This window comes from Erpetoichthys calabaricus, chromosome 12 (genome assembly GCF_900747795.2).
Source record: "Erpetoichthys calabaricus chromosome 12, fErpCal1.3, whole genome shotgun sequence".
Lineage (NCBI taxonomy): Eukaryota > Metazoa > Chordata > Cladistia > Polypteriformes > Polypteridae > Erpetoichthys > Erpetoichthys calabaricus.
Window position 1 is genome coordinate 131487827 of NC_041405.2, and position 25630 is coordinate 131513456.

Here is a 25630-nt window from a genome sequence, read left to right on the forward strand (position 1 = left end):
TACTTTGAAAGCTCAGCCAATGATAAACAAAAATCCAAAGAATTAACAGGGATTCCCAAACTTTTCCATATGACTGTAGATAATGCCTTTGCATCCTACAAACAATTACACTTCAAATACAACTTCTCATCAACACAACTCTTCCACTACTTTCAAGTTAGAAACTTTACTAAACAGAACCTGCCCAATTTTCTTCACCGTTCACCTTGTTCTATTCCAGAAGAATTGTGATTAGCCTTGAAGGTTCAGATAGCATCTCTACAATTTATAAAAATATTTAAAGTCCCTTCCTTTCAAAGACCCCAGAGGACATTGGGGAAATGATCTATCACTTAATATTTCAGAAAAGGAGAGGAAGGCAGCCATACACAGAATACACTCTAGCTCCATATGTGCAAAGCATTTAGTCATGCAATTTAAAATCTTTTATGGAACTCATTTATCTTGTTTAAAATTGTCCAAAATATTTACAGGGCAAGATTCAACATGTGAACATTGCAATCTAGCTCTAGCTTCACTGGGCCACATGTTATTTGTGTACACGAAATTAACAACATTTTAGACAAAAATCTTTGCATGCCTATCAGACAGCCTCTGTGTCACAGTCACTCCTAACCCATTAACTGCTGTGTTCAGTAGACTCCCAGATGGCCTTAAAGTTGAGAAAGACTAACAAACTGTAAATGCCTTTGCTACACTACTAGCACATAGACTTCTCTTCCTCAACTGGAAGAATCCCACCCCACCACTCTTAAGTCAATGGGTAACTGATGTTTTTTACTACTTCAAATTGGAAAAATTTAAATTTTCACTTAGAGAATATGTTCAAAACTATTTTTAAAAGATATGGCAGGATCTAATCAATAACATTTTAGAATAAGCTTCCATTTTGGGGAAAAGGATACCCTTCCTTTCTTGTTCCTTTTATAGAGTAGATTCAGTTGCTGGCTTTTCTCCCTTTCACTTGGGTGGAGGTTGAATTTTGTTTTGATTTGTTAAGTTTGACTTGACTAAATGGAATTGTATCTGTTTCTAATTAAAATCAATAAAAATATATAAAAAATAGCTAGTGAAGGAATTGAAATACCTGTTGCAAGCAGGGACCCATCCTCTGAAAAAGCAAGGCAAAAATCCACAACATACTTCAAAATCAATCACAGAATATTTATAGGATCAAAAAAAGTTAATGATTTGGAATGACATTCACAGCCCTTCAGTCTTCATTATTATTGAAATTCTGTGCAGAGACATGTGGTGTGTTTGCAGACAACAATATTACTAAGCTAGACTTCTGCAAACAACAGTGAAAAAATCCCAAAGCAAAAATATAAAAATACTTAACAGAATATAAAAAATATTACAAGCTGCAATTTTCTTAAAATTTGCAGATTACATTTACTCTTTTTAACCTGTTAAATATAACAAATAAATAGAAACTGTGAATTAAAATGTGCAAAAATATATAATGTGTACGGTTTAGACTATACAAATGTTGTATTAACATGGAGTGAAATATATAGTTTGACCAAGGTGTACAAACTGTTACATATAACTCTAAGTTGTAAGATCTACAGATCTGAGAAACTTAAGTCTGTTTTAGTGGGGGAAGCTGTCAGAGTGAAATCTGTGTCAATCAGAAACTTTCCATAAGTGAAAGCAATGGAAAAGGATGGCAGATGATTAGGAATGACAGAAAAGAAGACAAAGGTGCAGAGGGTGAGTGAAATAGGGTAGAGGTAAAAAACAGAACAAAAAGTGAGATGGGATGGAAACAGTAACTAGGTAATCATTGTGGCAACTGTAAAGGCCAGCAAGGTAGTCAGGTTTTGCTACAAGTGTTGAATAATTTTGTCAAAGTCAGTGATGAACACTTCTGAGGGTGCCACTTCACACTGACTGCCTGATCCCTATGCAGTTCCCATCCACTCCTAAAATTCGGAGACTGCAATAGGTCACATTGCATACATACTGCACAGAACTCATTGGCAGCCGCCATGGTGCTCTGGTTTCACAATCCACTTTAAGCTTGCCTGAGGGTTCTCCAATTCATCTTCTTCCTCAGAGAATTACAGCTTTGGGCAACAGATGACAGGATTTGGGAGAGGTTTTGTCAAATGTTTATTTTTGTTGGGACACAGGCAACCCAAATTCAATTGGAAGAAGGCCAATTCATGTCTAAATATCAAAGACAACTAGGATCAGTATGAGTATATCAAGCCTCCTGGTGCTTGTCATTTGCTGACCATGCTGTTTGCAGAAATTGAGAAATCACCAGTTTGCATTGGTGAGAGAGAGAGAACCCTTCCAACACTGATGATTTTATGTTGTTGGATAAAATTCATGTTTTTAGTTCTCTGCCCTAAAGCAGTTATTCAGTGTCACTGCAGCAGCAGAAACTACAGAAAAACTACAAGATGATGTAACAATGGAAGACTTTGTAGTTAACTGCAAATTGTATTTCTCTTCTGAATCCCAACTCAATAAAGAATCCTGAGTTCAGAGAGAATGCTAATGAAAACATGGAAGCAAACCAGTAGTTTCTGTTTATTTAATTAAGAACTTATTTTATTTAAAGTGATGTGCAAACAATAAGTGCATAGTACAACACTGAGCACCAGTGCCAAAGACCATACTGTGAGTGAGTACTTGTGGTTTACAGTCCACTAGGCCACACTTCCTATTATTGGCCACATCCTTCGTATCTTCTGAGGTTACAGGCTTCATGCAGTTTAAAAGCTGACTCACCTGACAGCAATAGGCCTGGGTTTATGATTGTCTGACCAGCTTTCTCTCCTCAAAAACACAAATCCAGAGAAGGCAGGAGGGAGGGATAGAGTGCTGCTGTGTTGGCACCCTATTGCTGCGGATTGTAATAAGCCGGCTGTGCGCAGATCCCCTTGCAAATGCTCGTTATACAAATCCTTTAAAAAGCACATTATATCACATAATATCAGGTCAAATGACAAAGCTCTGAATTCTCGCATGCACTATGGATGTCTCTCCTTTTTTGTGTGTGCATGCAGCATTCTTAAATGGCACAGAGAGAACAAAATGTACTTATGATTTGGATATTGTGGCTCAGTTAGTTATCAGTTGTTTTATGCTCAGTCTGTGGTTATGTATAAACTACTGTATTGCTGTAATTTGTAAATGTTTTAGTGTGCCTTGCAATTGGCCAGCATCTAGTCCAGGGTTGGTTCCTGACTTGCTCCCAAAGCTGCTGGCTAGGCATAAGTTGCCTATGCCTCTAAATTAGATAAGCAAGTTTGAAAGAAGATAGATGACCCTAACTATAAAAAAAAACCCTAATTTAGTAAGTAAATGTAAATATTATGTAAACAATATATAAAATAATACATTTTTCATAGGGATAATTATCAAAATATGTTAAAAATCAAATGCATTAGTCCACAAAGTAAAGCTTCACACTCACTTTCTTACTGATCAGAATACCCAAAACAACAGTAGCAGTATTAATATTTTCATATACACAGAGCACAATTTAATTCATACTTGTATGTGCAAACAATGTGGAAAACGTCACCATTCTCCAGAACCATGATAAATAAGAACATATTAAAACATACTTGTTTTTATTTAACAGAAAACATAAATCAGCTTACCAAATGTATTTCTTACTCATGTTTATGCTCCCAGGCCAAAATTATATCTGCTGCATTAGAAAAACAATCACACTGAGAGCACATCCAACTGAGGGATGTGAGTCAAACGGCACTCAAAGAAAGGCTAAGAGCTTAGGGCCTGTAACTTTACAAAAGTGCTACTTTTGGTCCAGAATCTGTATAGAGCATTGCCCTGGAACACTGATGGTCATTAGAACATAAGAAGTTTGACAAATGAAACAAAACCTTTTACTCTACCAAGCTTGTCCGGTTAGCTAATACCTAATCTATCCAACTATATTGTTCAGATACTTTTTGAGAATTGTTAAGGTTTCCACTTCAGCTACGTGATTTGCTAATTTGTTCCAGATTAATTCAGTCTGAAATTCACTGCCTTTTAATTTCCACTGGTATTCCCAAATATGTGAATATTCTGGTTTGACTAATTTTGAATTTTGAAGATTTGGATTATGTTTCCACACAACCTTGTCTGTTAAAAACTAAAGAAATTTAATTCTCTTAGCCTGTCAGAACAGAACAATACCTTTAGTCCTGGGACGCACTCAGCAGCTTTCTTCTGCATGGGTTTCATAGCAACATTGTCTTATTGGTTATTGTTAAGAGTTTTCCTAATCAGACACCATGGGTTGATAAATCCATCTGCAATGCTTTGAACACTTGCACCACTGGCCTTGAGTCCGGCAACATGGAAGAATAAAGGACGGTATCATACAGGCTAAGATTGGCAGTGAAGCAGGCAAAACAATGGTACAAGGATAGGGTGGAGTACCAGACTGGGCAGCTTGACTCCAGTCACTTGAGACAAAGTGTCAACACTCATCACGAACTACAAGAGCAGTCTCCCTAAACTGGCAAATGCAGACACTACTCTAGCTGAGGAGCAGAATTTATTCTATGCACATTTCGATACCGATGGTAGGAACAGCAGCCTGCAAGCTAATAATAGCATGGCATGGAGAAATTATGACCATCCTCAGCTAGATGTAACCAACTTTTTTATTTGCCTGAGCATAGTGTGAGGAGAACTCTGATAGTGTGCAGACACCAGGAAAGCTGCACACTCTGATGGTGTAACAGGTCATGTGCTGAAGGTCTATGCTAACAAACTAGCACCTATGTTTACCACTATTTTGACCGTTTATGTAGCCCCTACTGCGGTGGGTTGGCACCCTGCCCAGGATTGTTTCCTGCCTTGTGCCCTGTGTTGGCTGGGATTGGCTCCAGCAGACCCCCGTGACCCTGTTCGGATTCAGCGGGTTGGAAAATGGATGGATGGATGGATGTAGCCCCTACTGGCTTTTAAAGGTCCACTAATGTCCTGGACCTGAAGGACTCCTTCCCATCCCGTCAGAATGACTACAGGCCTGTAGCTCTCAAAATGGTAGTTATGAAATGCTTCGAACAACTGATTAAGGACCACATCTGCTCCTGCCTAACCAAAGATATGGATTCATTTCAGTTTGCATATAGTTCCACAGATGATGCCATTTCTGGGTATTACATTCTACTCTTTCAAACTTGGACACGTTTTAAAAGGCTACGTGAAGCTGTTGTTTACTGACTTTAGCGCAGTGTTCAACACAACTTTCACCACCAATTTAGCACCAAAATCACAGAATCTAGGTCTCAGCTCAACCTATGCACATGGATCTTGGACTTTTTGTCTAATGGACCCCAAGTAGTCTGGAAGGGAAAAAACACCTCTCGCTACATTACCCTAAACATTGGCACCCCACCAAGGGAGTTTTTTTTAGCACCCTGCTGTATTCACTATACACACGATTATGTAGCCAGGTACAGCTCAAATGCCATTGTAAAATTTCCTCATGACACAGTTGTGGTTGGTCTCATCAGCAAAAACAATGATACCTACCTAGACAAAGTGGCTGGTCTGTCACTATTGTGTCAGGAAAACAGTCTGTCCACCAATGCCAGCTTAAAAAAAGAGCTCATAGTGGATTTCTGTAGGGAGAAAGAGAACCAAAGAACTGGGTGCACACCTCTGTTCATTAACGATACTGCACTGGAGAGGGTTGAGTGTTTCAAATATCTGGTCTTAGTAGCGGCCTGATACAGAGAGAGAGAGACAGATCAGCTGACACTACCATTGAAGTGTACTGCTCACAGTGGTCAGAGATTGGCTTTGCGCGGCTGACAAATAGAGGTCTCCATTTACCTTGTGCCACAAAATACTCGCCACTGAGCCAAAGAATGCAGGTTCACAGCTAATCACCAGCAGTTCAGCACAGCGCAAATCTTGAAACGGAGATGCTTTGTGGTTTGATTCCACAGCAATTCACCTGGGAATCAACATCAGGAGTGACTTAATATGGGCCACGGACACAGACATTCTGGTGAGAAAGACAAGGCAGCGCCTTTATTATCCCAGACAATTGAAGAAATTCAGAGTGTCAAAAAAAGTCTTAAAGTCCTCCTACCACACTGCCGTTCAAGGCATACTGGCAGGATGCATCATCTCATGGTATGGAAGTGGTTCAAAAAAGGAAAAATCAGTACTGCAGAGAGTTGTGTGCTAGGCTGAGTACATCATGGGGATATTACTACCATCCCTAAAGATACTATATACAAAAAGATGCACTGCCAAGGTAGTCAGGATCATGAAGAAAGAACATAATTTCCCAGGTGGTAAAAATAACAAATGGTCATCTTGTCAAAATTGAAAAAACAGTCAAACTATTATTTATATTTAACTCTTTTTATAATTTAACAATTGTTATACCAGCAATGTGTATTTGTGCAACATAATTGCAATTGCTGGAGTATTTTAATTTGCACCGTTTAATACTTAACATTTATTTTTAATGCTGTCAAATGCTTGGGGGCACTGTTGCCCCTTAAACCCAACAGACAGACCTCAAGACACAAGGTAAAAGCAATAAGAAGTATGTTAATACGTTTTCTTTTGAGCAGTGCCTCCAAAGCACCCCAGCCACAATAAATAGGCAAGTGAATATACAATAATACTCTCAAATAATAATAATTCTCTCCTCCACACCTCCCAGCAAGCTCTGTCACACTCCTCCCAACTCTGGCTCGCCTGCTGGGTTCCCATCAGTCCTTTATATAGTCCTTGACCCAGAAGTGCTTCTGTTCTTCCTTCCACATGACTTGCCAGCACTTCCGGGTCAGATGGAGAATCCCCATTCTTTAATTAGCCCGGAACTACTGTGGGGCTTCTGTCCTCATGACTTCCCAGTACTTCTGGGCTGCAAGGGAAGCATGACTCCCCAGGTCCTTTCACAGCTTCCCCTGGCGGCACCCACGGCACCCAGCAGGGCTGAGAAACTGGACTCCAAGTCCCAGAATGCCCTGCGGGAATCCAGGGCACCGCTACACTCCAGGGGAGCTTCCATCTAGCGTTTCGGGGGAGGCAGAGTCCTGGAAAAGCTGCCTTCCCCCATCCTTCCATCCTTTGGGCAACCCGGCCAAGTTGAGCTGCTGACCGTCCCTCACAATGCATACTTTTTAATTTTATTGCACAGTACAGACTTTTCACTGAACTTCGTTTCACTGTATACCCGGGTGTGTATATGTAACAAATACAGTTTAAATCTCTAAAATCTAAACAAAATTTCAGTTCCTAGTGCATGGCTATTCAAGTACAAATTCATTTGGGCCAGATATTCAAACTAAGAAATTCATCTGGACCAGACATTTTCAGCAGCCCGTAAGCAACAGGTAATGACAAATTTTTAACCAACACAAATTAATGTATTGTGTCCCTTTTAAATTTGGTCACATCTGACACAGGCACAACAAAAGATTCATAAAAAAATAATTTAAAAAGCTATAACTGAATAGAATCTAAGGTAACTAGGGGGCTCCGCCCCCTGCTCGCTTTGCTCGCCAACCCCTGGTGTTGGGAATGACAAAGAGCGTGATGTATGAATGAGATATAGAATAGTGTGAAGGTGTAGATGATGCAAATAGAAATCAAACAATAAAGTGTGTGGCACAGTGTAAAGGTTTATTGGAAAATTTCTTTGTACACGCCGTTTAAGTGTAAAAGGTAATTCCAGGTCAGAACTTGTAAGGTCATTTAAGATGGTTATTGTTGTGATCAGAGTCAAGTTTGTCAGAGCTTAGAAAGAGTTGTGTCTCTCCAGGAAGTAATGGAATGACTTGGGTATTTATGTTTTCCACATTAATATTTTTTGGACATAATATAGTGCGTCGTGTTAAAAGGGGCATTTGGTCTAATGAGATTGCTGTTCCAAATCTCTCTGTAACTAAGTCGTCGCAGATAAAGGCTTGAGGAATTGTAATAATATGTGGGTGAAGTCCATCTGTATTGGTGAGTGTACCATCTCCCAGTTGTAATAAGCAATTGCTTTGATCTGGTTCTGGATATCGTATCTTTTTTACTAACTGTATCTTTTGAAGGCAATGCCAATTGTCTGCGTATTTTAAGGTGCACTGAACAATAGCTGAGCGCATGGCATGTGGAAGAATAGCTAAGCACTGTCTAAAATCTCCTCCTAATAAAAGTACCTTTCCTCCAAAGCGAATATTATTATTCATAAACGTTTGTATAAGTTTATGAATGGTGTTGAGTAAGTGACTGGATGCCATTGTACATTCATCAATAATTAACATTTTTGCAAGACGTATGTCACGTGCAGTGCCACCGTTAATGTTCATAGTGGATACCGATTTGTAGGATCTAATGCAGTTATAAAGATTTCACTTTCAGGAACATCTTTAGTTAGAAGCTTCTGTAGATATTCAGGATATGAATGTAAAGGAGGCAGTCTAATTTGACCCTTTTGACAACAACGTGTAAATGTATTATTTGTATTGCCAGTTGTTTCTTCAGGGAAGTGAACTGAATGACAATGATTGCAAATGACATTCATTAATCCGAATGAATTTTCCTGGTGTATGTTTTGCTTGTGCCGTTTGAGAGGCGCGTTGTTGCATGTGTAGTATTTGGGACGTGTTGTTTTGGAGCTGTAATCGATTTGCCTGTGCTGTGTGAGAAGCCCGTTGTAGCCTTCCTTGACGTTAACGTATGTCTGAGACGGGAGGTGTTTCGTTTTGAATCCGTGCCTGTTGCGATGCAGCACTTTGATTGATAGATTGCGTCATGTGGATCTAGGATGTAGATTTGTGCATATTTGCGTTGTTGATTTGTTTCAGGGTGCACTGTTCCAATGCGATGCAGTATTTGTGCACATATGCGAAAGCAGTATGGGCCATTGCCTTTTGGTGGCCTGATATTTACTCTGGTAGATGCAAAAGCAAATGAACTATTGTAGGATCTAATGCAGTTCATAAAGTTTTTACTTTTAGGTACATCGTTAGTTAGAAGCTTTAGTTGAGCTTTGCGTTTTTGGAGCCGAGACATTTTTTCTTCTAGAATTATGGATAAGTAATAAGGAGTATTGCACTCACTGTTAATATGGAGCCTTTTCTGCGGTTGAGCGGTTAATAGTGCCTCATTGTAATGAGATCTACCTATGCTGCATATTGTGAACGTGTTGAGATGACGTATGTTTAATACGGACGGTTCATTTAGAAATGGGGCTTTGTGTGTCATTTGTTATTCATGTTACTGTGGTCGTGCGTCTGAATCGTCGTTTTTGTGTACGTTTCGTTTGCTATGTCGTTGCATGTGTAGTATTTGGGACGTGTTGTTTTGGAGCTGTATTCGATTTGTCTGTGCTGTGTGAGAAGCCTGTTGTAGCCTTTATTGCCGTTAACGTATGTCTGAGACGGGAGGTGTTTCGTTTTGAATCCGTGCCTGTTGCGATGCAGCACTTTGATTGATAGCTTGCGTCATGTGGATCTAGCATGTAGATTTGTGCATATTTGCGTTGTTGATTTGTCTCAGGGTGCACTGTTCCAATGCGATGCAGTATTTGTGCACATATGCGAAAGCAGTATGGGCCATTGCCTTTTGGTGGCCTGATATTTACTCCGGTAGATGCAAAAGCAAATGAACTATTGTAGGATCTAATGCAGTTCATAAAGTTTTTACTTTTAGGTACATCGTCAGTTAGAAGCTTTAGTTGAGCTTTGCGTTTTTGGAGCCGAGACATTTTTTCTTCTAGAATTATGGATAAGTAATAAGGAGTATTGCACTCACTGTTAATATAGAGCCTTTTCTGCGGTTGAACGGTTAATACAGTAGTGCCTTATTTTAATGAGATCCACCTATGCTGCATAGTGTGAATTGTGTTTGGTCTCGTTATCCGAGCGGTATCGTTTTGTACCTGTGATCGTGAATTCATGACTTGTTTGTTCTTGAGCGTGAGAAATATGGATAAGTAATAAGGAGCATCGCACTCACTGTTAATATGAAGCTTTTTCTGCGGTTGAACGGTTAATAGTGCCTCATTGTAATGAGATCTACCTATGCTGCATATTGTGAACGTGTTGAGATGACGTATGTTTAATACGGACGGTTCATTTAGAAATGGGGCTTTGTGTGTCATTTGTTATTTATGTTACTGTGGTCGTGGGTCTGAATCGTCGTTTTTGTGTACGTTTCGTGTGCTATGTCCGTAGTCTGTCCCGTTTCGTGTCCAATGGGCTTTGTGTGGTGCTCGCGGCTTCTTTTTTTTTGTGTGCTTGTGGCTTGTTGAATCCTCCTCTTTGTGTGCGTCCCGTTTCGTGTGCAATGGGATTAAATCCTCCTCTTTGTGTGTGTCCCGTCCGTTGCTTGTGTGTGTGTGTGTGGGGGGGGGGGGGGTGTTTTGCTCGTGCGGCGCTGTGTGTGGCGCCTGTGTTTGACTCCTTTTTTCTGTGGTCTTGTCCGCCTCTCGCGGCGCCTCATTTCTTGGTGCGCCTGCGCAGTACATCTTTTTGCGGCTACGGCCCATGGCCGGATGTCCCTGTGTCCATCCGGTTTAGCATTCTCGGTTAGTAATATGGATAGCAATACCTTTTTTCTACTTTTGAAATAAAAAAATAAATATTTTGGTCATATCTGACCTAGGCACATCTCAAAGTGCATACAAACAAAATATTGCACAGTAGTAGCAGTAACAGTAACATTTATTTCCCTTTTGAAATAAACAATTTGGTCACATATGACCCAGCCACAGCACAAAGTGCATTTAACAGAATAAAAAGAACTGTCAATGTTATCAAAGCTATCAGTGCACAAACCTATAACAAGTGATAACTAACTAACACACATGAATACAACATCTACTGCACACTGAGGGAACACAGGTTTGTTTTAAATCATCACATGTGTGATTAGGCATGGCTTTGTTACACCTCCGACTTTATGCTGTTATTGTGACATGTCTTGCTACTGCATGGGCTATCGGGGGTGGAGTATTGTGGGAAAGCACTTTGTGAGGGCTCAGGGCACCACCCTAGGGAGAGCTGAGTGACAGGATCAAGGTGAGAGGGAGCGAATGGTAAAAGAGACAGAAGAGGCAGAAAAGTGAAAGGTCACTTTTTCCACTTTTTTGGAGGTGTCCCCATGACCCATACAAGGAGCAGTAGGGCACCATTTATAGTGTGGCACAACAAATAAAAAGCCAGTCGGCATTTTGAAGATTCCCCCCGAGAAGTGCCACCTGTGTGTCTTATTCAACAGGTTGTCACAGTATCATAGACTACTACCACCAGTTCTTGACACACAACGCGCTGCATTATGGGTCGAATGTTGCTAAGCTATGCAGAATGTTGCATTCATGGTCTGTATTATTGTAAGAATTTATGTAGGGATTTCTGAAGACTCTCAAAATGTATTTTTCTCTGTTTTTTCTCAACAGTTCTGGTGGGACCAAGCATGCCAGATAAAAATTCATCTCAAGGAGCCAGTGGGTTCTAAAAGATTAAAAAACTAGGAGCTCATAGCTTTGATTTAGGTGCCAAATAATCAAATATGTAAAATATTAATCTGTCAGTCTATTATCTTTCAAATCTCCATGTATGTATACCTAATTCTTTTCCTTCGCTTGTGCTTTTATGTCTGTTTTGATGATTTGGGTAACTTTCAAATGATGTACAGTATTTTACTCAGGCTCTGAGTCTGTGTCACTGACCACTAGAATGCCAGTGTAAGGGGACCATCCAGTGTAATGCAGTCTTCTTTTCTTCTTGTTTGAAGTAAGCCAGCATTTGATATAGCTCAGGAAACTGTTCAAGTGATGGGCCTTCTGTGCTGATTGTGACTAAAACCTCCAAGGTTAAGACATTGAGTAAGTTTCACACTTTTGATTTTATTGCATTCTGTACTGAAAAGCCAAGTTCACACTGAGCTGCTGAAACAGGCAGAACAAGCACGATCTCAACTAATGTAGAATATTGGTGAAATCTTTGCAATGAAGCTCTTTTGTCAGTAAGACAGCCCACAGACTATTGTAAGACTTGTCTGAGAATTGGCCTTTAATCAGAATATTTAGCAATCTCCATTCTGTTTGTATAGCCTTGACATCACATGCATTCTTTAACAAGACTTCTTGAAACCAGTTAATTAAAGTGTCAGTCTCATTTTCTCCAATAGTGGTTAAATCATCTGGCCATGAATCATTATAAAAAATGGAGAAGCAACTAATGATCGCAGACCCATGTGAGCTTCCTGGCTGTGTTTTACCCCTCATATTTTCACAAAGGCTTTCCAGTTCTTTGATTGTAACCTTCACTGTTTTCTCAACATGTAATTGCAGGTTGTCTATTAAGTTGCTGAGACTTGTGCCTTTGAGTTGGATATTTTGAAAGGTAATGCCTATATTGGTACTACTCACGACTTTCCCCGCTTTTTAGTTTTCGGTCTGTCTGAGATCTGTGTGTTTATCATGGGGCACCACATTTTTATGCTGAGCAAGTGATTCTAGCCCAGTGTGCTGCAGAAACTCCTGCAGCTTTCCATTCCTTAATGATCTGTCTCATATCCCTTTGATTGTGAGAAAACAACTGTCAATAACTGCTACAGTTTGAGGTAAAATCAAAGATGGCAGGGGGCATGCATTTCTACAGCTCTGCCCCAGCCATGGAAAATGAGTGCTCCTGATGAGACAGAAGGGCACAGCAGACATAAGAGTGAAAAGAAGACTTTCCACAACCTTTTAAAAATACATTTTGTAGACTTTTAGCTATCCAGTGTTCATTTTGTAAGCAGCAGACAGGGGGCATGTATTTTTACAGCTCTGCTCCAACTGGAGCAATAAGTGTCCCTTCCAGTGCATAGGATAAAAGGGCACAGTAGAGAAAAAAGTGACAAATGACTTCCTAGATAGTTCCTTATAATAGTTTTAGCCCAATTTTAGCTGTCCCATATTCATTTTCTAAACAGAAGAGCATTTCAACAACAAAGAGTTAGCAATGTAAAATCAGAGTCACTAAAGTGAATGGGATGGAGAGGCAAATTAAATGTGAAATTGATGAAGAAGACGTCTACAGTCTTTTAGAGAACATTTTGAACAATTTTAGCTATACAGTGTTCATTTTGCAAGCAGCTTACAGGGGCATGCATTTCTACAGCCAAGGTTCAGCTATGGAAATAAGTGCCCCCTCTTGTAGAACGGATAGAGGGGTACAGTTGATATGAACGTGCTAGAAGACTGTCTGGTAGGCTGATTAAAGACACTGTGCAGAATTTTAACAACCCAGTGTGCACAGTTTGATCAGTTTTAATTTGCTCTGATCAACTGTTCATGTAATATACAACAAAAAGAGTTGTTGTCAACTGCACACGGCAAAACAATTGAAGTAACAACTAACAAAGTGGCATGCTAACCCTCACCTATTCTGTTTCTCTTCTCGGTACTCAAATGTGGCACTTGGTGCCACGGCCCACCTGCCAAGTTGTTTTGCCTGTCTAAGGTAAAGTCATCCCTGATGGAGGATCACAGGAATCGTGGGAAAGACGGGTCCTTTCATCGGATTGGCTGGCCCAGCACTGTTTCAGCCGTGGAATGGCCAAATGGGGGAGGCAGCTTGATGGATGAGGTCTCCAGGACTCTAAACATATCCAAATCTTATTATGTGATATCATCTACTGTTAAATTCTGCTCTGTCCTTCTAAAATTTTTATTTTTATACTATATTGAGGATTTGTTCTGTGTATTGTATTGTATTGTATTGTATTGACCCCCTTCTTTTGACACCCACTGCATGCCCAACCTACCTGGAAAGCGGTTTCTCTTTGAACTGCCTTTCCCAAGGTTTCTTCCATTTTTCCCTACAAGGTTTTTTTTTTGGGGAGTTTATCCTTGTCTTCTTAGAGAGTCAAGGCTGGGGGGCTGTCAAGAGGCAGGGCCTGTTAAAGCCCATTGCGGCACTTCTTGTGTGATTTTGGGCTATACAAAAATAAATTGTATTGTATTGAATTGATACAGTACGTTTCAATACTGCTTGGATGAGCAGTGAAACGTATTTACCTAACAAGAAAGAAGTCCAGTTGCCATGACTCAACTACCAGATAATTTCACCTGGATGACTGTGAATCTTCACAGACATAACAATGTGGCATTTATCGATACCATTTTAACAAAGTTTACTGTCCGCCGTCAATCACTGCAGCCTTAAAACGCAGACTTCATGACATCGCTGTACGTAAGGAAACAGCAGGCAGCCGACTGAATGTGCAGGTTTACTGACAGACATGACAGCATTTTGCATGGAGCAGGCGTTAAATCTAAGGAACGGCGCACAAAGATGCGTGAGATCCTTGATAATCACATCTTAGTCCTGTGTTCTTCAACCGGTGGTATCCGTGGAAATGTCCTGCCGGTCCGCGAAAAATGACGCCAGGATCATGTAACGGCCACATGATTCAGACGCTATGTTGTTGCCGGGCTAGCTGGACGCTGTATACGATTACGAGTACTGTATAGGCGAAATGCGCGGCAGCCGAATGCCATTATTGCGTCCGCTCGCCTGTAGACAACACGTCGCAAATAATGTTATTTTATCGCGCTCGTGCATATTGTTTTCTAATATTGTGTTGTGGTATTTCGGAAAACAAGTTACTTACTTCGTAAAATTTGAGACCCTACAAAATGGAGACAAAAAAGTCAAACAGCAAAACCTTTTAACCTTCTTTAGTAGAGGAAAGGACAATGTTCAGGAGAAAAGTAGTGATGGTACCGAAAGTATACAAAGTGCTTCAAGTTTAGAAGAAACAAAGAAAAATAAATATGCTGATACTCCGGAATGTGCAATAAAACCAAAAAGAGAAAAGGAAACGTTGTTAGGCATTATGATAAGGAGTATTTAAAGCTTGGATTTTATTGTAGCCCCTGGTAGTGAACTACCGCCACGGCCTTTGTGTGTAGTATGTTCCGAAATTCTGTTAAATGATGCTATGAAACCTTCCAAATTCGCTCGTCATCTGCATTCGAAGCATAGAGATTTTACTGATAAGCCACGGGACATTTCTCTTCAGGGATCTTTTACAAATATTTTTACATTGAGAAATACAATTGATGCGTTCAAAATGAAATTGGTTCTTTGGGATAGTCTCATGCAAGAGGAAGATATAGAAGTGTTCTGCTTTTGGGAGGATTTTTGATTTCTGCTGATGTCAACCAGAAAGTCATATTCAATATAATAAGTCAACATTTAAAGGCGTTAGATGAAAACTTTCATAATTATTTCCCTGAAAATTAGGTTCCTCGTAAAAGTAACCTCTGGATTAATAATCCCTTCCTGGTAGATATAAAATCATGCGCACTTGATCTTCGTGAAAAAGAAAAGCTGATCGAGTTGTTTTCTGATGTCACTCTGGTGTCCAGGCATAAAATGCAATCGTTGTCTCAATTTTGGATATCACTCAAAAAAGAATATCCATCTCTCAGTTATAAAGGTATCAAATTATTGGTCTTTTTTTCGACTTCCTGTTTGTGTGAAAAGACTTTTTCAGCCTTGTCAGTAATAAAAACCAAACAGCGAAATCAAATGGATGTTAATGCAGCATTTCATCTCTCAGAAACAGCACTTCAGCCACGTATATCATATTTTCTAACAAAGAAGCAGCAGCAGATGTCACACTAAGTAAAATTTGTAATTTTATAACATTAAATTCAATAAATAAAATGCTATCTAAATTGTTTTTTATTTCTGTCTTATCCGTCAGCCGGTCCGCGAAATATTTCTTCTATTTTCGCCTGTCCTCGGGTGTAAAAAGGTTGAAGAACGCTGTCTTACTGTGCCTGCGCCAAAACAGAAAAGACAACTGAATTCCATGGGACACTGATATCTTCATAAGAGGGGACCTCCGTGATGAGCAAATTAATTTCAAATGTTTTGCATGTTTTCCTTTTGTTTTGATGAACGGTTGCGTCATATTCAGCACTTCGTTTATTATTCTGGCAGAAGTTTATCTTTCGTTGAAATGATTATTGGGAGGTGATTTGGAATCCACTGCCAGCGCATCAGCCGTGCCGTGCACTTACAAATATTTTAGCTAAAGCGTCTCCAAGTCTGGCGTCATTTCAGTGTATAAACCATCATTTATGCGGCTCACGGATATGGAATGGTGAGCCTGTACTGACACATACTGTATGTTAACGGCATATCCGCTCAACAGTAAAAAATGCCCTTTTGCATCTGTTACAGTGTAATTAGTATAAAGTTTAAATGATTCCATTCGCCACTGGCGAACTAAACAGAAAGGATAATCAGCAAACCCTATTTTGGTCGCATTTGTGACCATTTTAGTTGCTGTCTGGAGCCTTTAGTTAGCTTCTGGGCCGCATGTGTCCTGCGGGTCGTCGTTTGAATATAGGCCAGAAAAACACACAGTACTGTACTCCAAATGTGAACTCACTAGTGCATCATACTGCCGGAGCACAATGCCATTTGATGTTTCATTAAGTATTTTTATAGTACAATATGACGTTTTATTTTCATTTGTAATTGCTCCTGTACATTACCTAGAGGATGAGAATATTTGCATCAACAAAAAGTCCAAAATCATTTTCAGAAATTGCTGCCAGAGTCATTCTGCTAATCCTAACATTAGGCTAGGATCTTTTGTCTATCAGTAATGTTCTTTGAACAGCTGTACTTTTGTTATACGGTACTTACTCCTGTATTTCTGCTACTTTCTCATATATTTTACTGGGAGCTGGTGCCTATATCAGTAACAACAAGTGCAACACTGGAATCAACAGTGGTCACATTTACTCCATTTGAAAGAATAATATGAGATATTTTTAAGGAGTAATAACCAATGGGATCCACATTTGCAAGGTACACAGCACCCTAAAAGCCAGAAGATCCTGGCATTTCAGTGATCCAGGAGGCTGAAGAGACAAGCTGTCCTGTTGAGAGAAACAGTACACAGGTGTTCTACTGGAGAAATGAGTCACTGATGTCTCTATTGCCACAGAGAAATTTGGCGTTTTGCTCACAAGTGCAAATAAAAGTGAAGCTATTGAAAATCTTGGGATAAATATTTTCTAAATGTTGATTGTTGCCACCAGGCAATATTGGGTGACAGCCTGAACTGGAGATTACAGTTTCAAGACTCCAGCAAATTCATGGTCACATATTGTGCCAGGTTTAACAATTATCATTGATTTGTTTTCAATCCTATTCTTGTAAAATTGATGTATTTGTATGGAATGTTGTATGATTTCAATAAAATCAATAAAAATTAAAAAAAAAAAAAAACAAAAACAATTATCATTGTTAAAAAAGGTTCTGTATATGTATAGATTTTTAAATGGACTCCTGGAATTTGCTGTTATGAATGAAAATAAATTATAATATAGCATCTTCAAAACCTGCTTAGTCTGTTTGTCTGCCAGCATCTATCCCAATAACATCAGACACGCAGCAGAAATCCATTCTGGATGGCAAATCAATCTGTCATAGGATACACACATGGATAAATCTACATATGCTCACAATTTTTCAATTCAGATTTGTCAGTTAACAACAAGTACACATTTGTCAGGTGTGGGAGGCAGCGCAGGCATCCTCAGAAATTCCATGCAAACAGGAGAACAACTTGAAAATCCATACAGCCGTGGCCATATTTTATTCATGTTCATTTAAATTATTTGTGATACTATTATAATTTGTATTATTATAGATATCCATTTTTTAAATCTTTCATTATTCAAGGTAAAGGGTATTGGGTCATCAGACTGTGCAAAAAAACATGCAAGGATAGGAAGAATATGCAATTCTTATACAGGCAGTAATGAGGCCAAATTCTAACCCAGTGTTCTGGAACAGTGAGGTGACCACTGGGCCTACGTTACCCCACCATTACTATTATTACTGGTTTTTTTTGTCCTTTGCTGGGTTGTGCAGTCAATATATGAATTACTATCTAGGATTGGAAATGTGAAGACCCAGGACACGCTGGAGGGACTATGTCTCTCGGCTGGCATGGGAACGCCTTGGGATTCTCCCGGAAGAGCTAGAAGAAGTGGCCGGGGAGAGGGAAGTCTGGGCATCTCTGCTCAAGCTGCTGCCCCCGCGACCCGACCTCGGATAAGCGGGAGACAATGGATGGATGGATGGATGGATGGATTGGAAATGTGTTACCAGTAGTGCACAAAAGATATTTAGCTACTCTCCATGGCAATGCTGGCTTCAATTTCTTTACAGGTGCTGATCATAAAATTAGAATATCATGACAAAGTTGATTTATTTCAGTAATTCCATTCAAAAAGTGAAACTTGTATATTAGATTCATTCATTACACACAGACTGATGTATTTCAAATGTTTATTTCTTTTAATGTTGATGATTATAACTGACAACTAATGAAAGTCACAAATTCAGTATCTCGGAAAATTAGAATATCAATTAAGACCAATGCAAAAAAAGGATTTTTAGAAATGTTGGCCAACTGAAAGGTATGAACATGAAAAGTATGAGCATGTACAGCATTCAATATTTAGTTGGGGCTCCTTTGGCCAGGATTACTGCAGCAATGCGGCGTGGCATGGAGTCGATCAGTCTGTGGCACTGCTAAGGTGTTATGAGAGCCCATGTTGCTCTGATAGTGGCCTTCAGCTCTTCTGAATTGTTGGGTCTGGCGTACTGCATCTTCCTCTTCACAATACCCCATAGATTTTCTATGGGGTTAAGGTCAGGCGAGTTTGCTGGCCAATCAAGAACAGGGATACCATGGTCCTTAAACCAGGTACTGGTAGCTTTGGCACTGTGTGCAGGTGTCAGGTCCTGTTAGAAAATGAAATCTGCATCTCCATAAAGTTCGTCAGCAGCAGGAAGCATGAAGTGCTCTAAAACTTTCTGGTAGACGGCTGCGTTGACCTTGGACCTCAGAAAACACAATGGACCAACACCAGCACCCCAAACCATCACTGACTGTGGAAGCTTTACACTGGACCTCACGCAACGTGGATTCTGTGCCTCTCCTCTCTTCCTCCAGACTCTGGGACCTTGATTTCCAAAGGAAATGCAAAATTTACTTTCATCAGAGAACATAACTTTGGACCACTCAGCAGCAGTCCAGTCCTTTTTGTCTTTAGCCCAGGCGAGACGCTTCTGACGCTGTCTCTTGTTCAAGAGTGGCTTGACACAAGGAATGCGACAGCTGAAACCCATGTCTTGCATATGTCTGTGCGTGGTGGTTCTTGAAGCACTGACTTCAGCTACAGTCCACTCTTTGTGAATCTCCCCCACATTTTTGTTTCACAATCCTCTCCAGGGTGCGGTTATCCCTATTGCTTGTACACTTTTTTCTACCACATCTGGTCCTTCCCTTCGCCTCTCTATTAATGTGCTTGGACACAGAGCTCTGTGAACAACCAGCCTCTTTAGCAATGACCTTTTGTGTCTTGCCCTCCTTGTGCAAGGTGTCAATGGTCGTCTTTTGGACAACTGTCAAGTCAGCAGTCTTCCCCATGATTGTGTAGCCTACAGAACTAGACTGAGAGACCATTTAAAGGCTTTTGTAGGTGTTTTGAGTTAATTAGCTGATTAGAGTGAGGCACCAGGTGTCTTCAATATTGAACCTTTTCACAATATTCTAATTTTCCGAGATACTGAATTTGTCAGTTATAATCATCCATCCATCCATCCATTTTCCAACCCGCTGAATCCTAACACAGGGTCATGGGGGTCTGCTGGAGCCAATCCCAGCCAACACAGGGCACAAGGCAGGAACCAATCCCGGGCACGGTGCCAGCCCACCGCAGGACACATACAAACAAACCCACACACCAAGCACACACTAGGGCCAATTTAGAATCGCCAATCCACCTAACCTGCATGTCTTTGGACTGTGGGAGGAAACCGGAGCGCCCGGAGGAAACCCACGCAGACACGGGGAGAACATGCAAACTCCACGCAGGGAGGACCCGGGAAGTGAACCCGGGTCTCCTAACTGCGAGGCAGCAGTGCTACCACTGCACCACCGTGCCACCCCCAGTTATAATCATCAACATTAAAAGAAATAAACATTTGAAATGCATCAGTCTGTGTGTAATGAATGAATCTAATATACAAGTTTCACTTTTTGAATGGAATTACTGAAATAAATCAACTTTGTCATGATATTCTAATTTTATGACCAGCACCTGTATATGACAATTCAAAGTAGATGAGCAAAGCAAATCATTTGCCATTGAATAGAAAATACAGGACAATTGGGCATGTGCTAATAAGCTTGATTACTATCCAAGAAGTAAATAATTTGGGGTCAACATTCCCCAGGGATGAAATTCCCCTGCTTACTCTCAGGATGGTTTGCCTATGAATTATGGTATCATCACCTTTATAACAGCTCATCCAAGTAATTTAGAATTACAATAGAAATGAACAAAATTTAAGGAACCTCTGTGATGGCTACCTGAAATACAGTTTTAAGGAAAAGAGAAGAAAAACACTTCTATGGTATGGGATTGCAAATTATAAAAAAGTATAAAAAAATAATCTCGACCCATAAGAGTCTCTCTGTGAGACTTGATGCACATCTCTGACTGACTTGCTCTCCTCTTTATTGCCTTTCAGCATCAATGTGACGGTAAGAGTTTGTTATTTGCTTCAAAGCAGTTCGATTTTTTCACCCCGATGCAAGTCTCCTAGGCAGCGCCGTGAGTGTTGCTGTCTTCCCAGTAATAATGGACTTATTATTAAATGATTACCTGTCAATTGGAGGGGAAATGAATGGCCTGCAAATTGGGATTAGCTGATTAAGTCCACTGTGAGAGAGAGTAGGTGCCACACAGGAAGCGTTTTTGTGTCCTGTCAAGGCAGCTAGCTTTAAAAAAAAAAAAAATTCTGCTGCCTAGCCATGCAAGGCCAGATAATGAAAGGCAATTCTTTGACCGCCAATATAAGCTTTAGATTCAGTAATTTGGCACAGAAAGAAACAGAATGTTCATCCAATACAGAGGTACCCTGGTGGCCAAACTAGCAGCGTGAATTGGTCAATCTTTAGCTCTTATAGTGTGGCCTACCAACTAAAACACTCTACTTTAAACTACAAAATTAAAGATTCCATTCTCACCCCTAAGCCATTCTATAACCCAAAAGCAAATCGCTCAGCTTGCCTATGATCCAGATGTACAAAATGTGAATGTATGTGAACAATTGTACAGATTCCTGATCCAATGAATCTTCTTGGATAAACTAGTCAGACAAGCTACATCATATTTTCAAACATGCTTAATTCAATTCAGGATCAAGGACACCAGACCCTACTTTGGAAGCATCAGGTTTAGTGTAGGAACCAACCATGGATGTGCAGCCATTCCATCACAGTGCCCATAAACACAGACCCGAAAAAGAATTGCCAATTAACTGTGGGAAGAAAACTAGAATAGCCAAACAAATATTCACATAGGGAAAACATGCAGATTACAAACAACACAGTTGTGGATTTGAATGCTGGCTTAGTGAGGCAGTATTGAAGAGAAACACAGAAATAATAGTAATGAATGGTCTTTACTCAAAACACATGAAATTGTGTACAGTTGTCCTGGTATCCAGTTTTTTGTATACATTGTTTTGAATGTTTATGATAAATCAAATGCCAGTGTTTCATACAGCACAACTATAGAGATCTGCCTGAACTGTACTACCAAATCAAATCAATTTAGATTTTTGTGACATATCTTGTTCTATATGCAGAACTGTAATCCCTTTGTACTCCTGACAATCTATAAAGCAAATGAGATGAACATAAAATATGCATATGTATCTTAATTTTGTTCGTACTGTTTTGCTTGCCTGACACAGCAATTCAAATACTGCCAGCAGGAGTGTGGATCGTGTGAGACAGATTTGCCATTACTGTTCACGCTGCTCACAAACTCTGATCCAAACAGCATAAATCCTATTGCTGAAAGTGACACAGAGAGACTTCCAAGTAGAAATATGAGTTTAAAAGTCTACATTTTTTACTAAGAATCCAGTAACATTATGGTAGGTTATTTGAATTGTCTAGTTGTTACCGGTGCTGTTTCCATATAATATATGGTATATTGTACTCTACTGTCAGTACACATCAATATCTTACCAACAAATACATTTACCAGCTTCTTAACAAAGTATAATGACAAAAAGATTAACTAAACTGAACTGACATCAGTCTGTACTGTGCATTTTCTAGATATCATATATTTTAATAATTGCTTGTTTTATAATACAGTACTTATATATAGTATATTATCTTAACATCCATAAATCACAAATTCTGTTTGTATGTTTTTCATGCACAGATTTGTTTTTCAAGAGAAGAGACTTGAAATTTTCCACACATGCACAATAAGTCAGGTTTTTGACATGTAACATTCATCTTTTCCATGAAGGTTGAGTGGAGCCGTATTGTCATTTGAGATAATAATTGAAATTGGGTTTCCTTGCCCCAGAAGAAGAAAATTACATATAAAGAAGCTTTCCAGTAGTAACAATTGTAATGCACTAAATGCAACAAGTTTATAAAGTAATTACAAATGATATCAAAGTTTATTACCTTTAATTTTTCACCTTTCCAGTTGCGGCCCTAACACAAATGAAGTGGCATATTGGCATATAAGAGATTTATCCTACTTGCAAGATACTAAACCCAAATGCTACTTTTTGTACCAAATAGTATATATATAACAAAATATTCAGACTATCACAACCAATAAAAAAATGTATGAGAAAAAATGTACACTTTTCAAGGTGAGTTATATGTAAAGTATAACTTTATGTGTCAAAACAGTCCCACTGCAATGTTATCCTGCATGTACATTTTGAGCTATTCTGCAGAACAACTGGCACAGAACACTAATCGCTACCTAAAGCAAATCATTATGAAAGGCACTATATGAAATAACAATTTCTGGAAACAGGAACAACTTACCACCATTTTGTTCAAAGAAACCCAGCAGTCATTGGGGAAATCTTGGAGCATTGGGACCAAGAATTGCAGACAGCCATCCCAGTGACACAGAAGCAGCATCATTCCAATTAAGTTGAAAATTCTCATCACTGCACTTGCCAAATCATAAGTCATGTGGAAGATCTGTAAAATAGAAAATATATATTGAGTATAATATGTCATTGGTCAGTATTTGGCATTTGAAAAAAATACATCTGCACTGCATTAACACTCCCCAAACCCCCTATTATACCAATAAAGGACTCAGACAGGTCAGTCACAGAACGTTACTTACATGCCTCTCTGATCATGCTTATTGTAGACCTTCAAATTTGTCAACAGCTAATCATAAGGTGGTATGCTTTGTGGGAGATGGCCGGCTGTTCATCCCGGCCAATACCCCCAGGCCGCTAGATGGAGCCCTCCCTGTAGCATGGAAGTGCCCCGAAGACCAGCAGGGAATTATGGACAATGGAGTTTTTATTCCCAACCCTGCTGGACACTGTGGGGCCTACCAGAGGACGCTGCAGGGAGGCTCAAGGACTTGTATGTGCCCTATAACCTGGAAACACGTCATGATCATATGACCAGAAGGAATGACGTGTTTCCGGGTTGAAGAGAAGGACTTTTTATCTGACCCGGAAGTGATAAGAAATCACATGGACTGTAGGATGGGAAACACTTCCGGGTCAGGGAATATAAAAGGACTGTGGGAAAGCCCAGACACTGAGCTGAGCTGGGAGGTAGGGTGGCGAAGTGTCTGGGAGTGGAGGATTGGTTAATGTTGGTGATTAGTGTACTTATATGTGTAGTGTGGAGTGGAGGGTGCTTTGTGCACATAGTTATTATAAAATAAATAATAATTATAATTTTACCCGGTGTTTGGAGTGGTACCTGAGGGTTCAAGGGAGCTCTAGCACCCCCTACTGCTACAGCTTCAAATATTTACAGCTAAGGTCTTATGTTTATACTCTAGAGCTGAGCAGCCTGGCACCACTGATACTTACAACCAACTATGATGGTACTTGAGAAATTATAAATAAGTAGAACGATGCAAGAACTTTGGCAGATGGCCATGTATAATTCACCTATAAAAATAAGAACAAAATGTAAAAAAAATTACACTAAATCAAATAAATGTTTAAAAGTATATTTTTTATGATTGAAAATAGATTTTGTAAGTAAAGCAAAATTTCTATAATCCACCATTTATTGCCAAATAACTTTGGGCTTTCTGTATGCACATCATTTTTAAAAAGCATGTCTATTCACACTGAAATATTTGGGACACAGAGCCCAACTCATTTCTAAGAAGGGGTTGACAAAATGTGTAATATTTTTAGCTTATGCATTGACTAAAAGTCAAACCGTTGTAAGTGAAATACCAGTATCTCTTTCACTTATAGTGCATTCTTTAAGTTTAACTGTTATGATTTGATAGCTACCTAATACCTACGCTTCTCAATTGAAAAAGTATAAGCACCTTGCTTCCTATGCTAACATCTTTTCATTTTTCTGTTAATTGTAAACATGAAAAAGTTGAAGGCTATTACTAATTTAAGAATGGATGTTCTATTACAAAATTGACATATTTTTGATTTTAAAAAAATGCATTTTGTATTTACTTACACTGAAGGAAGGCATGATGAAATTTATTAATCTATTCATCCACTTACAGCTGTACAACTCCACAATGAAGAATAATTCAATTATATTGATATACTGTAAACAGTACATTAAAATGGCCAAGGTTTCCTGTAAATTCCATATTGAAAGGAAGTTAAATATATGGTTGGAGGCTAATAGTGGTTTGCTATACCCCAAAAAAGAAAATAAATCCTAATCAAGTGGAATATAATGACTATTTTACTGCTCATATTGAACAAAAATGAGCTCAAAAAGTCAACTGCATACAGGCTTTTAAATAAATGATAATATGCAGGCATCTCCAGGAATTTAGTGTCTTCTCTAATCAAACACTGGCTACATATTTGATCCTTTGATATGTGATGCTTTTCTACTTAGCAACAAGCTGTTAGTGTGTCCTGAAAGTCGCCAGTGACACTTTCACTACCCACTACGCTTTTTGACATAAAATGGTTATGGTGATAGATGGGTGTCCTTATCCATATGAGCCATTTATAAATTTTACATCAAGAATTAACATTCATGTTTTTTTGATTCCCTCTCCGGGCGGAGTAGTGGCTCTGAGGATAGGGATCTGTGTCAGCAATCGGAAGGTTGCCAGTTCAAATCCCATAAATGTCAGAATTGATTCCATTCCATTGGGCCCTTAAGCAAGGCCCTTAACCTGCAATTGCTTGGTCCTGTGTATGGCGTTAACCTGCATCCAGCCCTGCAAGCAGGTCCTCCAACTTGCAGGAAAAACTTGTGGGTTGGTGGCAGGATTGGCAATCCAGCCACTATAAAAAACCTCACACTGTTCCACTCCTTTCAAACTAGTGTGGTGCTGAGGTGTCACCCATTGCACAGTTGTGCTCGGGTCCTAACTTGTGATTCTGAGGTGGTTTGCCATGTGGTGGGTGCAGCAACACGCTATATCAGTGCATGCTCCCAACCTCTCTCAGAGAATAGGGTTGACAATTTGATTTCTAAAAAGCTTATAACTCTGTTCTCACGTCACTTATTAGCAATGGAGTTTCTCCTTTGGTGAAGGCTAAGAAGTTATGCTCGTTTTGCCATT

At 39.5% G+C, this 25630-nt stretch overlaps 1 protein-coding gene across 1 annotated transcript in view; it reads right to left on the reverse strand.

Moving 5' to 3' along the window:
- hcn2b (hyperpolarization activated cyclic nucleotide-gated potassium channel 2b) overlaps positions 1-25630 on the reverse strand; it is a 102334-nt gene that overhangs the window by 45546 nt on the left and 31158 nt on the right. Inside the window, 1 exon segment of the mRNA XM_028816226.2 lies at positions 22909-23070. Within this exon segment, the coding sequence (XP_028672059.1) occupies positions 22909-23070 (162 nt within the window).